We start from the raw sequence: 15,608 nt of genomic DNA, 5'->3' as shown, positions 1-15,608 counted from the left end.
CAGAATCATCTGAGGCGCGTGTGGAGGGATTCTCTTCTTGCAAGAATAAAAGGATATGATCTCAGATGCCTCCATTACTGAAAGTTGAACTTGGGAGTACTTATTGGTAAATCTTTCAGTAATATTTAATAAATACACTTCTTGTATTTTTGTATAGGCGTGAAAACATGGAGTACGGTATCTGTTTGGCAATTACTTTTTTTGATCAGAGTACATTTTTAATTGGAAACAACTCTTTTGATTGAAGTATTGGTTTGTGGTCATATTTTTGGTATGGCATTTCTGTTTTTATAATTCAATTTAAAAAAAAAGTTCCTGCAAACAAAAACATCATTTAAAATTTAAAAAAAGACACTTGAAATGGAAAAAAAAAGTATTTCAATCATTTTTACGACTTAGAGATTTTGAACACTTAATCTTTAATTGAAAAGGTTTTACTAGATTGTTTTTTGTGTTTGCGTCATATTAAGGGTAGGACATTTGTGTCATTATTTTTCTTTAAAAAAGTTGATCCAATCAAAAAAATTTCAAATGAAAATAATTATTTTAAAAAATAATTTGGGTTTTGCCTCGGTGAAAATCAATCAATCAGATTCAGTTAGGAAACCCCCTAACCCCTAAAGTAATAATGGGATTTGGTCACCCTAATGATATTTTAAATTCTTGTACATAGAATTAAGGACGTTAGAATTTTACCTTGCTTGTGCTGTCAATATCTTTCCTTCTAAATACCCCGTAATTCAAGGCCACGGCTGTGTTGTCATTGATGAGCTGAAGGACATTAAGACCTGCTATCTGTGCAGCCTGGAGAACTGACCTCCGCTCTGCCTGATTAAAAAAGGCTGGAACAGTGATAACTGCATCTTTGATTGGCTGTTCTGTAGGTCATGGAAAAAGAAGGAAATGACATTCATAATAACACTGACATTATTAATTTTCTACTTAAGTAAAACTCACCGGCAAAATCTTGCGCCAGTCCACGGGAATAGTTGAGCATCATCCCGAGAAGCTCTTCTGGAGTAAACTTCATTTTCCTGTAATTGGAAATGTTAGATTGGATTGAAACTCTATTTCATCCTGTATTGGGGAAATTTCCATGTTTTCAGTAGCACGACAGAAGCAAGTACAGACCAAGCCACGCGACTGGGTGGAGTCGAGTCACAAAGGTCGCAAAACTACAACGTAAAAAGCACGTAAAAGGCAAAGTATATGGGAAGCATCAAGAAATATTAAAATACAATTTAAAAAGATAGAAAAGCAGCACGACCACGAAACGAGCAAGAGTGGACGGAGCTACCGCTACCGGCTGCCACTTGAGCGGCGCCATCTTGGTTGCAGTAGCAAAACCGGATACAGACAAGAAAAAACATTGTGGAGTTAGAGAAAACTGGAACCACTTCTGCAGACTGAGACCAAAGTTGAAAATATGCAGAATCCTTCTTCCAAGCTTATCCGCGCGGTCCCTCAGTAGTCTGGAGCTGAAGAATCAACAGAAAGAGTTCAACGCTTCGTATGCTCTGTTTCTGGCCTAGAACAGGCCACCAGCTCTTCCATCTTATCAGGGACGGACCTCACTTTCCCCATAACAACAGATGGAATGATTGGTCTTAAGCCTCGCTTCTTCTCCCAGCACTTGTGTACAGCTGCGGTTTTTCATAGGCATCAAGGTTTGGCTATTTCTGCTGCGGATTGTTCACAGCTGATACAACATGTATGACAGTGGAGGCACGGCTGACTGGTTCCAAAAAGGAACTAGCAGACAAACCAAGCAAATAGAACAATGAAAGTGGTAAAACATTAAACTAAAAAGTATAAAGTACAAAATTAAGTAAGAAAGAATGTATTACGAAAAATTTAAATGTAATAAAAAAATAGAATGACTGTAAAACACAAAAAAACAGAGCTACTGCCACCGGCTGCCATCTTGAAAAAATAAATATTATATAATATTGTATTCTATCCATTATCACAATAGGAAATTGTTATAGTATTCAAATTATTAATTCATCCAGTTTCTGACATTTTTTTCCTCACAAGGGTCTTGGGTGGTGCTGGAACTTATCCCAGCTGACTTTGGGCCAAAGGCGGTGGACAATCTGAATCAAATATTTAAATTTTTTTCATTCCAGAATTGGTATAGACAATCTTTATCATTCTTCAGAAGACACAACACTGATCCGCACGCACACATGGCCTTTAGACTCCTATTGATAATCAGAACATGCCGCACCCTTAAAATTGTTGAATTTTACCATTTCAGGCGTATAAGCCGCACCCCCAGACTCCATATTCATGGTTTTAATAGGGAGTGTTACTTTGAAGGGATAATTTTATGAAAAATCACCACGTGGTATTTCTAAGATGCTGTACGAATCAAAATATTTCGAATTATTAGGGTCAATATTATTAAGGAAGTTAATATGCCTGTATTTGTAAATGCAAAATATCAAATATTCAATTTGAAAAAAAAAGTCTATCTTGATGAGAAACTGAAGCTTTCTAATTCAGAAATTACAATTTTCTTACCAGAAGTGTAAGATGTTGTGGCTGCCATTCTGCTTCTATTGTCAAAATATTATAATTGTTCAATTACTGTAATTGTTGTCACTTTTGAACAAGAAATAAAACGAAAAAATCAAAGTGGCATTTTTTTTCATTTCAAAATCAAGGCTACTCACATCTGGCCAGTAAGAGCACGTTTAACTAGGTTTAGACGGCAGCACCCTATGTAAGATGGCCGTGCCCCAAGCGGGCAGTCACTGGAACGTTAGTTTTTTCACATTTTATGCAAGATACAGAGCTGCCGAAAATCGTCTTTCAGAATGGGTAAAAAGAATTTCCAGATTTGAGGAGATTTTTAGCTCATGGTGTTTAAGAGCACAAGTTTCAATTTTAAAGTCATTTTTGAAAAATGTATTTATCACATATTTAAAAAAAACCTGCAAACAACACAATGATTGAGAACTTTATTACACAATATTTCTGTAGTTGCAATCACGTCAAAATATTTGTGGCAATCAAGTGTGCTTGGGTCCATTGACATCCTGAAGTGTCCTGATCTTCCTCACAGTGGGGAATCAAAAGTTTGCCCAGTGCAATATTTGTTATGTTAGCATATTTTGGGTTTCCAGAGGTGTCTTTTATTTCTTCGACTAGCACTCTCCTGTGCAGTGAGTGGTACCTCGAGATACGAGCTAAATTCGTTCCGGGACTGAGCTCGTATGTCCATTTTCTCGTAACGCATACGAACGTTTCCCATTAAAATGAACTAAAAACAAATTAATTAGTTCGTGAATAATTCCAGTATATAGCTCAGAAAAAGCATGTAGCAGAGAGCAGACTGGCTACAAAGAAATTTGCATGCTCTGGCTGGTCTGCTGTTGTGATGTGGAGATTTCTTTTCCTCCTCATAAGACTATAAGGACTTCTTCAATACAAGGACACCGTCAATACATTGCTTCCATTGAGTGACCCCGTGGGAACGTATTTCAAGACCTTCAAACTTGCGTCTCCACACAACTCTGCTCCTATCTTTAACTCCGTCTGACGTTTTACACTTTTATTAAGGTGGTAATATATATCCATAAGCACATTGTCAAAGTCAACTGGTAAGTCATTTGATGCTTTTTTGCAGCTATGCGCAACAAATGGCAAATACAGCCCACAAAGAAGATGCTGTCGTTCTCTTCCTTGATATGGCTGAACACCCTAGCTTTCCCACCTGACATTACTGCAGAATTATCACTGCCTAGTGCAACACAATTTTACCAAGTGAGATCATATTTCAGCAATTCTGCATGTGATAAAAATGTTACGGTCATTTGCAGACGCTTCTGTAACCACCAGCACAGATAAGTGATTTTGAGATTTTCTGGTTTACACTGGAATGTCGCAACACTACGGGAAAAAACTTATCCGAGTTGTCATTACTGCTGTCTGTTGCAAGTGTGAACAATCCTCCTGCATTAGCAGCAATACGACTCGAAATATTCTCCGCTTTTTACAATATTAAGGCTTTGGTCTTTGTGCGGGCGGTTGCATAGTCTTTCACAATTTTTAATTCGGAAAGATGGCTTTGAATAGTGGACCACACTGATCAGTAGCACTCAGCGGTACGTTATGCTCCACAAAAACATCTGCCATTTTCATCTTTGCTACACTTATGTTGTGTTGGTGAGTATCCACATTAGCAGAGCATGATTTTTCCCAGACACGTGTTTTGTACAGTAACTGAGCTACCATGATTAACGTGAAAGTTTGTGTTGCAATACCCGCAGTTCGCAAAAACTTGTCGGTTGATGCCGCCAAACACAACTATTAAATACTGTATCTAGTCTTCAACTTTTGCAGGCTGCAGCTCGTTGTATATTTTTTCGATGGCAGAATATCAGTATCAGTTTTCTCATTTTCGCTTGGAAGCCGTGGCTACGGTACTTCTATGCGGCTTCAAAAATCTATCGAAACTACATCCATGTGACCTAAACAAATGTGACCTAAAAGATTTCACATCCGTTTTGGTCACATGGATGTAGTTTCGATTTGTGTCTTTCTTTATTGGCGAACTTTAACTGAAAAAGATATTAAAAGCAAACGTAACGTTTTGGAACAACGATTGCGTTCCTTCTCCCTCCTGACGAAAGTGTGCAAGCAATGGCTGCTACAACTAACACATCCTCTGGTCCCCAACCACCTACCCAACTCTACGAGCTACATAGTGCCGTTCCGTCAGAGTAAAAAAAATATTAACATTTTCAATCTCACTTTCCTACTTCAAATGAGAAATGTTGTTATATTTTTAATAATTGCTATTATGTTTGGGATCTGTTTTTTTTTTTGTTGGCCGTCATAGGTGTTTGTGTATCATCTCCACACAATTTTGTCTTAAGTTGTCGCCCGACCTATTAGCCGGTCCGCGGTGAGAAAAGGGTTAGGGTATCTGAATAATGGTACTCTGTTGCTGTTGATTCTTCAGCTCTAGACTACTGAGGGACTGTGCGGATAATCTTGGAAGAGGGATTCTGCATATTTTCAACTTCGGTCTCAGTCTGCAGAAGTCTCCCACCTTGTGGAAGACTTCCTGCGTGTGGTTCCAGTTCTATCTAACTCCACAATGTCTTTTTCTTGTGTCTGTAGCCATTTTTGCTACTGCAACCAAGATGGCGCCGCTGCAGTGGCAGCCGGTAGCAGTAGCTCCGTCCGCTCTTGCTCGTTTTGCGTTTTTGCTGCTTTACTATCTTTTTTACTTTTATACTAAAAGGAAGTCACGTGAGCAGTACCACAAGGAAGTGTGGCTGTAGCGGTATAGTTTGTCATCCCCAAGTAAGATGCTCTGAGCGGCAATGTTTTAAAACTTTACTTTCAAGACTGTACTCCAAGACTAAAGTTGTGCGAGAAGCAGTCTTTGATCTATTAAGTTTAGTTTATATTTGCAAATTCTGGACCTCCCCGCCTAGTTAAAGAGGAAGAGAAGAGCTCGACGAAAATGTCAGGAGAGAAAGCGACGCATCAGACCCAGCAATCTCTCCCCAATAAGATGGAAGAGATAACAGGCTTACCAAACAACGATAATATCGGAGAATATCCATTATGTGCTTCACGGAGACCTGGCTGAATGACCTAACACCATGTTATTCAATGCAATGTACATCTATTTGTATGTATATATGTGCTCGTCCGTCCGTCCGTCCATCCTCCCAAATATATCCATAGTTGCATGTAGATATCCATAGTTGCATGTAGATATCCATAGCTGCATGTAGATATCCATAGCTGCATGTAGATATCCATAGCTGCATGTAGATATCCATAGCTGCATGTAGATATCCATAGGTGCATGTAGATATCCATAGGTGCATGTAGATATCCATAGCTGCATTTAGATATCCATAGCTGCATGTAGATATCCATAGCTGCATCTAGATATCCATAGCTGCATGTAGATATCCATAAACACACACCCCCACCCTCTATTCATGTCTAAAATGCCTTTCCTATTTCTGCACCCTCTTGCTACTGTGTTCCTGAATAAGGGATGAATAAAGTTATCCAATCCAATCCAAATCTTTAAAGTCTAATTCATCATCATAATATTGAAATTGTTTCAAGGTCTGATTCATCATCATCAAATTTACCAAACAATTGATTCCATTGTTATTGAGTTACTTTTTTAAAGTGTGAGCACAGGCCAATGTCGGCAAGGCAAGCCACGAAATCTATCCGAGGATAGCGTTCCCTGGGCGGATTCGAGTGAGCAGGATTGGAGGGGGGATAAGGGGTGATTCGAAAGGAGCACCCTGGGCTGCATTTGGAAGCGTGACAGTCACTTTAAAATACATTTTAATTAATTTCCAAGTGTGTACTTGCCCCTGCTAGCCATTCCTGGAGTCAGTATTAATTGGGACCCGATGAGTGTAAAAAAACAAAGAATTACCATATTTACTCACATATAGGCCACTCGGACAAAAAATGATGACTGAATGGAGGGTATGGCTTATTAGCGCATAAAAAAACGACACGCACAAAACTGCAAGTTGACGACGCCATGACACGAGACAATGCGACCGATACGGTCATTTATTTCAAAATTGAGAAAAGATAAACAGATAGAACACTAAACAAAAAAAATATTTGGATGTCTATGAATAAAATTCAAGAAGAAAAACATACGCTTCTTACATAAAACATGAAAAAACTCACGTTCCTTGCCATTGCTCTCTCAGGGCACAGCCATCTTACCCAGGTTACCTGGGTAATTACCTATTTTTTCTGTAAATTTGGTGCCAATACGTCAAATTGCTCGGGATCTATTGAAGATATTAGGTGCCAATAACAGTAATAAATTGATAATTGATAAATGGAATGGATTGTTGAAAACTAAAAGCTGTTCGTTAAACAAGGTAATTGCCGATCTTTTCTGTAAATTTTGTGCTAATCTGTCAAATGGCTTGGGAGCTACAGAACAAGATAGGTACTAATAACAATAATAAATAAAATTTATAATTCTCATTAAATGTGATTCATGGGTGCGTAAATGTTAAGATGATTTTGCTCCGTTTGTCCAAACCATGCAACGTAGAGTGTTGAAATCTTTTTATAGTAGCTAGAAACGTGTCAGATCCTAATAGATTGAATGTGTAAACTCAATATTTTATTTTTTAAACAACCATTTTTCAAAAGGGAATTTCTTTTATTTTTTTTAAATAGCACAACAATTGTCTTTTGGTTCTAAACAAGTCGGGTCCCCCTGCTTATGTTTAAAAAATACAGTTCTTGATAATTATACTTGTGTTGTACAGGCACAAAAAACATGTATAATAATCCCTCCAATATCACGGCTTCATCTTTTGTGGATTCACTACATAGCAGATTTGTTCTGTAGAAAAATGTTCGGCTCCCAGCCGCTCAAAAACCTCTATTTATTAATCTATAAAAACGATGACCACCACCCACTGCCGAACATTGTTTTTTCTTCACTACCGAGTCCTCTGTCCTCTGCCAATTTTCTAGTGGCAAGCGGAAGACAGGAGTGACTTCCGCAACTTGAAAGATGCAAGCTTCGGCAGTGAACAACGGCTGAACAATAGAACGCGGCATCGCTTCGTGGAGAAGAAGTGCGCTGCAATTTGCAGCATGGCAATCTGGGCATGAGCGACCGGCCGCTACATGTCAGACCTCTTCACCCCACGAGAATTTATTTGTATTTATTCCCAGCATACAGGTCGCTACAGCACCCATGACTGTCAAGAGGGAACGTGCATTCACTTGTGCAGTGACTCACTTTAAAAAGCACAGCGAACCTCATTAACATTAACAAGATTCCTACCATCTGAAATATGTACAAAAGAACACCACTGTATCGATTAATTTAATCTATCATCCGATTGCAAGTTTTGGGGGGGATTTAGACATTTTAATGCCCTTTTTTATTCCTGAGAAAAAAATTCTGCGATTTAGTGAAACTGCAAAGTAAAGAAGGATCACAGTACAGATGCTCTCCTACTTCCGAACATTCATCTTACAAACAACGGTATATACGAACATACAAATTGTGTTTATGTCCAACATGTTCGTAAGTTCGATTTTGTATTGCACGCCCTTTTTCGGGGAATATATATCCACGGCACTCAACACAAACATTTAAATTAACTTGGATAAATATATACAGGCAACGCTTAATGTAACGTCACACAAAACTGAATTCTAATTTTGTTGTAATCGTTTTAAGCTTAGTTCTATGGGTTGGCCCCACCCGTACGGTTTTTTAAAAAATTCGAACCAGCCATGACTCGCTTTAGAGGGTTCTGAAGGTGTCGAAGGCTCTCCTTTCGTCGTTATCAAATCCATGTAAATTCTGCTGGCTTTTGCCACATATGGTTGACTCTGTAACGCTATCGCCTGCTAACTGTTTTTACTTTATCCACAATAAAAGAAGGCTCTCCATCTCGTCGGGACTGTCACTGTGTCGGTGGGAAATTAGTTAGTCCTTTGGATGGCATCAGCTCCTTAATTGCGTCGTTCTGCTCAAGGGTGGACGATATAGTTCACGGATTCCTCTCGTAGCAAGCTCGGTATCACGTACCTCACTCATATTTTTCAATTATTTCAACTTTCATATCGATTGTCAGCGGTTGCATTTCTTTGTAAAACTCTGCCGTTCGTGGTAGTTGTTTACTTTGTATGTAAATGTAGACCAACGGGGTAGGGTGGGGGGGGGGGGGCTTTAATGCACAGTCGACCCAGTGCTTGTAGATATATTTTATAAATGAAAGAGATGCAAAAAATTCCATGGCAGCCTGGCTTGTCGCATCTCGGGCGAATTATTTGATCTAAATTTTCGTTGTACCACGAGCATTTCGTACCATGAGGTGATCGTGGGTCGAGGTACCACTGTTTTTCTTTGTCACAAAAAGCATTCATGAAGTTTGGTTCTTTTAAGACTTTATTATGGGTGAAGAGAAAAAAGTGATCAAACCTGCTGGGTCAAAAATATACATACAGCAGTGCTAATATTTGGTAAGATGTCCCTTTTCACTTCAATTAGGCGCTTTTGTTAGCCATCCAGAAGCTTTTGTCAAGCTTCTGCTTGAATCTTGGACCACTCCTCTTGAAAGAATTGGTGCAGTTCAGTTAAATTTGATGGCTTTCTGACATGGACTTGTTTCTTCAGCATTGTCCACAAGTTCTAAATTGGGTTTAAGTCAGGACGTTGGGAAGGCCATTCGAAAACCCAAACTCTAACCTATTCTAGCCATTTCATTACCACTTTTGATGTGTTTGGGGTCATCGTCCTGTTAGAACGCCCAACAGCGCCCAAGACCCAATCTTCGGGCTGATGACTTTAGGTAATTCGCCTTCTTCATTACCCCATTTACTTTCTGTAAAGCACCAGTTCCATTGGAAGCAACACACCCGCAAAGGATTATACTACCACCGTTGACGGTGGGCATGGTGTACTTGGGGTTAAAGGCCTCACCTTTTCTCCTCCAAACATAATGCTGGCCACTGTGGCCAAACAGCTTGAATTTTTTTTTTTGTCTGACCACAGATCTTTCCTGCAGAAGGTCTTACCTGTGTCCATGTGATCAGCAGCAAACTTCAGTCGAGCCTTAAGGTGCCACTTTTGGAGCAAGGGCTTCCTTCTTGCACGTCAGCCTCTTAGTCCATGGAGATGCAAAACTCGCTTGAGTGTGGACACTGACATCTTTGTTCCAGAAGCTTCTAATTCTTGACAGATCTGCTTTTTGGTGATTCTCGGTTGAATCTCCACCCTTCTGACCAATTTTCTCTCAGCAGAAGTTTTCTTCCTGATTGTGGCAGTGATAAAACAGTGCCGTGCACTTTATACTTATAAACAATTGTTTGCACTTTTGCTCTTGGGACCTGTAGCTGCTTTGAAATGGCTGCAAGTGACTTTACTGACTTGTTCAAGTCAATGATTTGCTTTTTCCAATCCATGCTGAGTTCCTTTGATTTTCCCATTGTAGCGGGTGTGTGCGTTTGCATCCAATTAGCCCTATTTAAATGGCCTCAGAGAAGTCACCAGCTGTAGTCACTCATATTAACTAAAGAAGTTAAGAGGCCAAGAGGCCATGCTTTGAAGCTCAATTTCACTGACACAACTTTCTAAGTCACCAAAACTGCTAATTCGTGTTGCTGTATGTATATTTTTGACCCTTCAGGCTTGATCACTTTTTCTGTTAACTCGTAATAAAGTCATAAAAGAACCAAACATCATCAATGTTTTTGTGACAAACAAGTATCTGCTCCAAAGACTATCAGAGAAAAATCTGAGTTGTAGAAATAACTGGAAACTCAAGAGAGCCATGACATGTTCTTCACGAGTGATGTAAACCTTTGACCTCAATTGTATATATTCCAAAACGATAGTTCGGCAATCCTATTTCTATCCTTGGTCAGCAGAAGAGAAGAGGGGATTCTTCAAGGGTGAAATTGCCAATGTATATACGGTAATACCTCGACATACAAGTGCCCTGACATACCAGCAATTTGAGATGTATAAAATTTCTAGCAAATATTCATCTTGAGATACAGGATAATTTTGATATACGAGCATACAGCGAATGCAATAGCCTGTGAATAAGAGCATCACGAGCACCGGCTTTCTGGTCACAACTCCCTCGTGTAATATCTCTACGAGCACTGAGCGGAGCGTTGCACTTTTTCAGGTTTTTTTTTCCGAATGGAGTAGGTTGTTTGCTAATTCAAGAGTCCTATACTTCCCGAGCAAGTTGGCAAGTTGCTGTGCGTTATCCTATTGTGAGGACATTTTCGTGCATCATTTTCAGAATATTTTGAAGGAAAGACAAAAGCAAACAACCCTCGATAAGTTGCATCTGAAAGTCAGGGTGGAGGTGCATAATCACCAAGTACTATTAAACACATTTTAGTACTATACAACCACTAGTTATTTGTTACTTTGTAAATAGATGGCGAATTAGAAAAAATAAATGTTATTTCCAATCGTTCATTTGAGTTACGAGTAAATCGACATACGATCTCAGTCCAGAAACGCATTAAGCCCTTATCTTGGGGTACCGCTGTGCAAAGACTGGCACCTGAGTTACATGACTATTTGGACTGAGTATGCCTGGGCTAACGTGTCGGCAAGCAAAGCGAGCTTTCACCCAAGCCGTTTGGCTTCACTTTTACGAAAGGCCACAGCTCTGACAGTGAGATGGAACCCACCCAGTGTGTTGGATGGCAAACTTGCGTAATTGGTCGAACTCTGGCAAGTCACAAAAGATGAGGACACTGACAGATTTGTAGCTTTTTGAATGCTTTGACTTATATGAACATGAATACACATGCCAATAAAGCAGTTTTGTGTCAGTTGCCTTTTTAAAACATATGGTACGGCACGCATGCCGTACCATATGTTGCGCCCATTGCCTCGAGTGCCTTGAGGTTAGGCCAAATAAAGATATCGCACTTGCAACTAACAGCACCTTTTAAGTCAGTCCGCCTTAAAGGTGTGAAAATATGGTATACGTTTTTTCACTTGCCCGTTATGTACGCACGAATGCTAACAGAATTGTTCCGATCGTTGAAATGAGCAATGAGGGGGCAGACCTCCAAAGTATACGATGGGGGTATATTTTTGGTGTAGCATAGTTATTTGGCCATCACCGCAAAAGGTTTGGGAACCCCTGGCAAAGAGTGTAGAAATTATACTGGAGTAATACCTCGGCATACGAGTGCCCCAACATACGAGGAATACAAGTAGAATTCCAAGCAAATATTTACCTTGAGCTACGAGGCAAATTTTGATATACAAGCATACAACCATGATTTCACCGCACTGTCTCTCTCGCAACATCTCCCTCGGGCAGAGATCTCTACGAGCACTGGACAGAGCTTTGCATTTGTTTCCGGATTTTTGTTGCATTAGTCCAGTGCTTCTCAATTATTTTCTGTTAGCCCCCCCCCTAGCAAGAAGAAAACTATTCGCGCCCCCCCACTTCCCACCGTGACTATAAATAAAATCATTTTATAAAAGTGTTATAGGTACAACATGTGAAATGTTGCACTCTCACAAACATGACAGAAGTAACAATGAGAGCGCCACTGCCAGCTACTGTTGTGGATGCGCAATTACACTTTATACTAGTACGGCCAAATAAAATCCTGTTCCCCAGGGTTACACGCGCCCCCCCAGGTATCGCACCGCGCCCCCCCAGGGGGGGGCGCCCCACTATTTGAGAAGCACTGCATTAGTCCAAGGGTGTCAGACTCGATAGGTTCGCGGGCCACTTTAACGTCAACTCGATTTCATGTGGGCCGGACCATCTTAGATATATTTCATATTTTCTTTAAATAAATGGATTAAATGATCGTAAATGATTAAAAAATCGTAAAACATTAGTATACGCATAACTGAGCTGAATACGTATAGAGAAGCAGGAAATTTTCCCTGAAAACCCCAATAAAAAACATGAACCTCTTTCCCTTGTTATTGTGCAAGAAAGTTTGAATTTAGTGTAACGTAAGATTAAAACTTTTTGAGTGTGTGTGTATCGAATCTAAATTCATTCAAGTTAAATTCAAAGTTTATGTTACATTACCAGTGCATCTTTCAAGTCTATCTCTCCACTAGTTATTCTGTTAGTAGATGGTGATACAACCAAAATAAATGTTTCACCATTGTAATATCCGTTTTTTGGTGTTTTTGTCAAAGGGTGGGAAGAAATACATTTTTATTTAGTTAATTTCGATGGGAAATGTTGATTTGAGATACGAGTAAATTAAAATTTGAAAAAATAAAAATGTTTTCCAATCGAATACAGTCGAACCTTGTGATACGACCGCTCGTCATACGAAATTCTTGTCTTACGACGAAAATTTCGATCGAATAATTCCCCCGATTTACGATCAAATTTCCGTGATGCGACCAAACCAGGTGGCTATAGCACTGTCTTTTTTGCATCTCTTTCGTGTATAAAATATTTCTACGATCACTGAGCGGACTTTTCATTTCCCCACAGGCCCGCTTTTTCCCCCCACGTTGGTTATATTTACATACCAGGCAAACAATATTACCATAATTGGCAGAGTTCAGATTTTGTGAAGTTACATTAAAAGTTGAGTGTCTGCATATAGTTATCCAAGTTAATTTAAATTTGTTTGTTCGTTTACGAGTGCGTTGTTGCCGTGAATAAAGTCCCCCCGAACAGCCCCCACCTCTGCCTTTGGGTGTGTCATTGTCTCTCCCCTCCGCAAAATGAGTCTAATTTTACATCTATTAAACACATTTTTTTACTATTAAACCACTCGTTATTTATTACTTTGTCAATATATGGCAAATTACAAGAAATAAAACATTTTTTCCAATCCAATATCCTGTTTTTGGTGGTTTTTCAGAGGGTTGGAACCAATTAATTTGTTTTCAATTCATTTCAATGGGAAACGTCTGCTTGAGTTACAATATGCTTGTCATACAATCACAGTATCGGAACGGATTACAATCGTAAGGCTTGGTACCATTGTATCCCATTTTTGTGTTTTCTCAGAGGTTTGAAACGACTTAATTTGTTTTTGTTACTTTCCATGGGAAACATTGATTTGAGATACGAGTAAATCGACATACGAGCTCAGTCCCGGAACGCAATAAGCTTGTATCTAAAGGCACCACTGTATTGGCAAAGCCATGTCAACTAATAAAATGTATAGCTTCATTACATGGAGACATTGAAAAAATATATACTCACTCTGATTCTTTGAAGTAAACAGTGTCTCGAACAGCATCAACATGCAGCCGGTGCTCAGGAAACCGTTTCCGGTAAACTTCTATCTGTGGATTGTTGTACTTCTTGCCGATGAGATTTTTAAGGTGTCGATAGACATTTTTAGGCTTCTTCACTGACTGAAAATGTAATAAGAAATCAAGATTATCAGCCATATGATTCTTAACGTATAACACAATGGATTAATGTTATGACTCATTTAAAAGAATGAAATAAGTGAGTTTGTCATACCGCTCCTAGAGCATTGTCACCAAAAAGTCTTTCATTCTCCTTGAGACATACAACTGCAGGTGTTTTCCTCCTTGACTCTCTAAAAATATAACCAATGTGATGATGAAACAAGTTTTATCAAACCAAGTGCTTCGTGATTTGACCTTGATTATGAATGTATTGTGCCCTTCATTTGAGTTATGGACACTTACTTATTGAGGACAATTTCCATTGGCACACCAGGTTTAACAATTGCCATCTTCATCCATTCACTGCCTAAATCTATTGACATGACAGCCACAGCATCTGTAAAATATATAGACGACAAATCATTTAAAAAGTAATTTACTCTCCAGTCCCATGCTCAAACATTATTGTTTTAATTCAGAACACCACAAGACAAGTCCTAAAATGTGATCATACCTGTGTGAGAATTAAAAATTGCTAGAATAACGCAGATGGAAGCTGCCAACGGAAGCTTTCTTCCAATCATGATGAGCTGGAAAGACAAGCGACAAAAGAGATAGAAGTTTTGATTCTAGACATGCCCTATTTAAAAGTTGATTCTCTCTTCTGCTTATATCGTTCGTACTCAAATATGTTTAGAGCACACTATTGGCACGTAATTAGACAGCATCGTATTGGCGATGCAAGGTGTAACAAAAAGAATAAGAAAATACGTTACTTTCTTCGGGTTATCAGCCTTGGATGACTGCTTTAAAACAGATGAGTAAACACACTTATCGCTGTGTGTTTCTTCAGACATAAACTTGTCCAACCAAAAATCGTTCTAAAAAGACGCATCAGGAAGTTTGTCGCTCAATTAGGCAAAAGAATAATGCATGCATCTAGTCTAAGAAATTAACCTCCAATTGTTAGCTAGCAGTAGTACATAGACAAAAACTAATGACAGACAGACGTACCGCTCTTTAGTATATACAACCAGTGGCTGAAGTCACAACAATCTTCGTTTGTGTTCCTTCGCAGATTAGAACGCCACTTTCGACAATATACATGAAACAGTTATTATTTGAGAGTGGGTTAGAGAACAGATTTAAACCGGACTGCCTTCCGCTGCAAAAGAGCACCGCACGCGGCGTCGCCTCATTGGATCCACAGAAACTGCTGCTCGTCTGAAAGGGTGAAATAACCATCTATACTATAATTTAGTCAGTTCTACTTCCGATTACAGATTTATGTTTTTTTTGTGAATAAAGGATACAAACTAAACATTAAGTAAACTAACTGGTAAAATGAACATTCATAATATTTTTGATCCGATAAATGATTATATTCTTACCAAATGAGGTATTTACGAGTCACATAAAAAATATATATTTTATATTATTTTATAATCTTAATTTGAAATGCTATTTCTTTGCACCTGAATGATAACTTGACAGAAACAGTCCGTGTGCAAAGCTCCTTCTTTTGAATACCCTGCCCTTAGCGTCTACGCACAGGTCTGTGATTGGTCCACGTGCTCAGAGGAATAACGTAAACAGAGGCAGTTGGTCCACGTTCTTAACTAAGGCAGTAACTGACAGGATATTTATTGGGTTCGTTTAATTGCACCGTTCCACGTTCCTCGAAAAATTGCCCGTTTCTTTGTCGTAAGAACTCAACGAGTATATGCTG

The 15,608-nt window shown here is 39.1% G+C and overlaps 1 protein-coding gene across 4 annotated transcripts in view; it reads right to left on the bottom strand.

The window, feature by feature from the left end:
- hyou1 (hypoxia up-regulated 1) overlaps positions 1–15,342 on the bottom strand; it is a 68,729-nt gene extending 53,387 nt beyond the window's left edge. The window contains exons 1-9 of one of the 4 annotated variants that reach the window (XM_077740810.1): positions 15,271–15,288; positions 14,894–15,103; positions 14,656–14,760; positions 14,394–14,469; positions 14,183–14,276; positions 13,992–14,070; positions 13,725–13,879; positions 958–1,034; positions 697–878 (exon numbers count right to left, since the gene is read on the bottom strand). In XM_077740810.1, coding sequence (XP_077596936.1) covers positions 697–878; positions 958–1,034; positions 13,725–13,879; positions 13,992–14,070; positions 14,183–14,276; positions 14,394–14,469; positions 14,656–14,736 — 744 coding nt within the window. In that variant the 5' untranslated portion in view covers positions 14,737–14,760; positions 14,894–15,103; positions 15,271–15,288. Of the gene's footprint in view, positions 1–696; positions 879–957; positions 1,035–13,724; positions 13,880–13,991; positions 14,071–14,182; positions 14,277–14,393; positions 14,470–14,655; positions 14,761–14,893; positions 15,115–15,270 lie in introns of those variants that run through there. The other 3 variants (XM_077740813.1, XM_077740811.1, XM_077740814.1) reach the window with 3 other exon arrangements.
- Between the last annotated feature and the right edge of the window lie 266 nt (positions 15,343–15,608).

This window comes from Stigmatopora nigra, chromosome 19, assembly GCF_051989575.1.
Source record: "Stigmatopora nigra isolate UIUO_SnigA chromosome 19, RoL_Snig_1.1, whole genome shotgun sequence".
NCBI classification, from domain to species: Eukaryota; Metazoa; Chordata; class Actinopteri; order Syngnathiformes; family Syngnathidae; genus Stigmatopora; species Stigmatopora nigra.
This window is presented reverse-complemented; position numbering and strand designations above follow the sequence as displayed.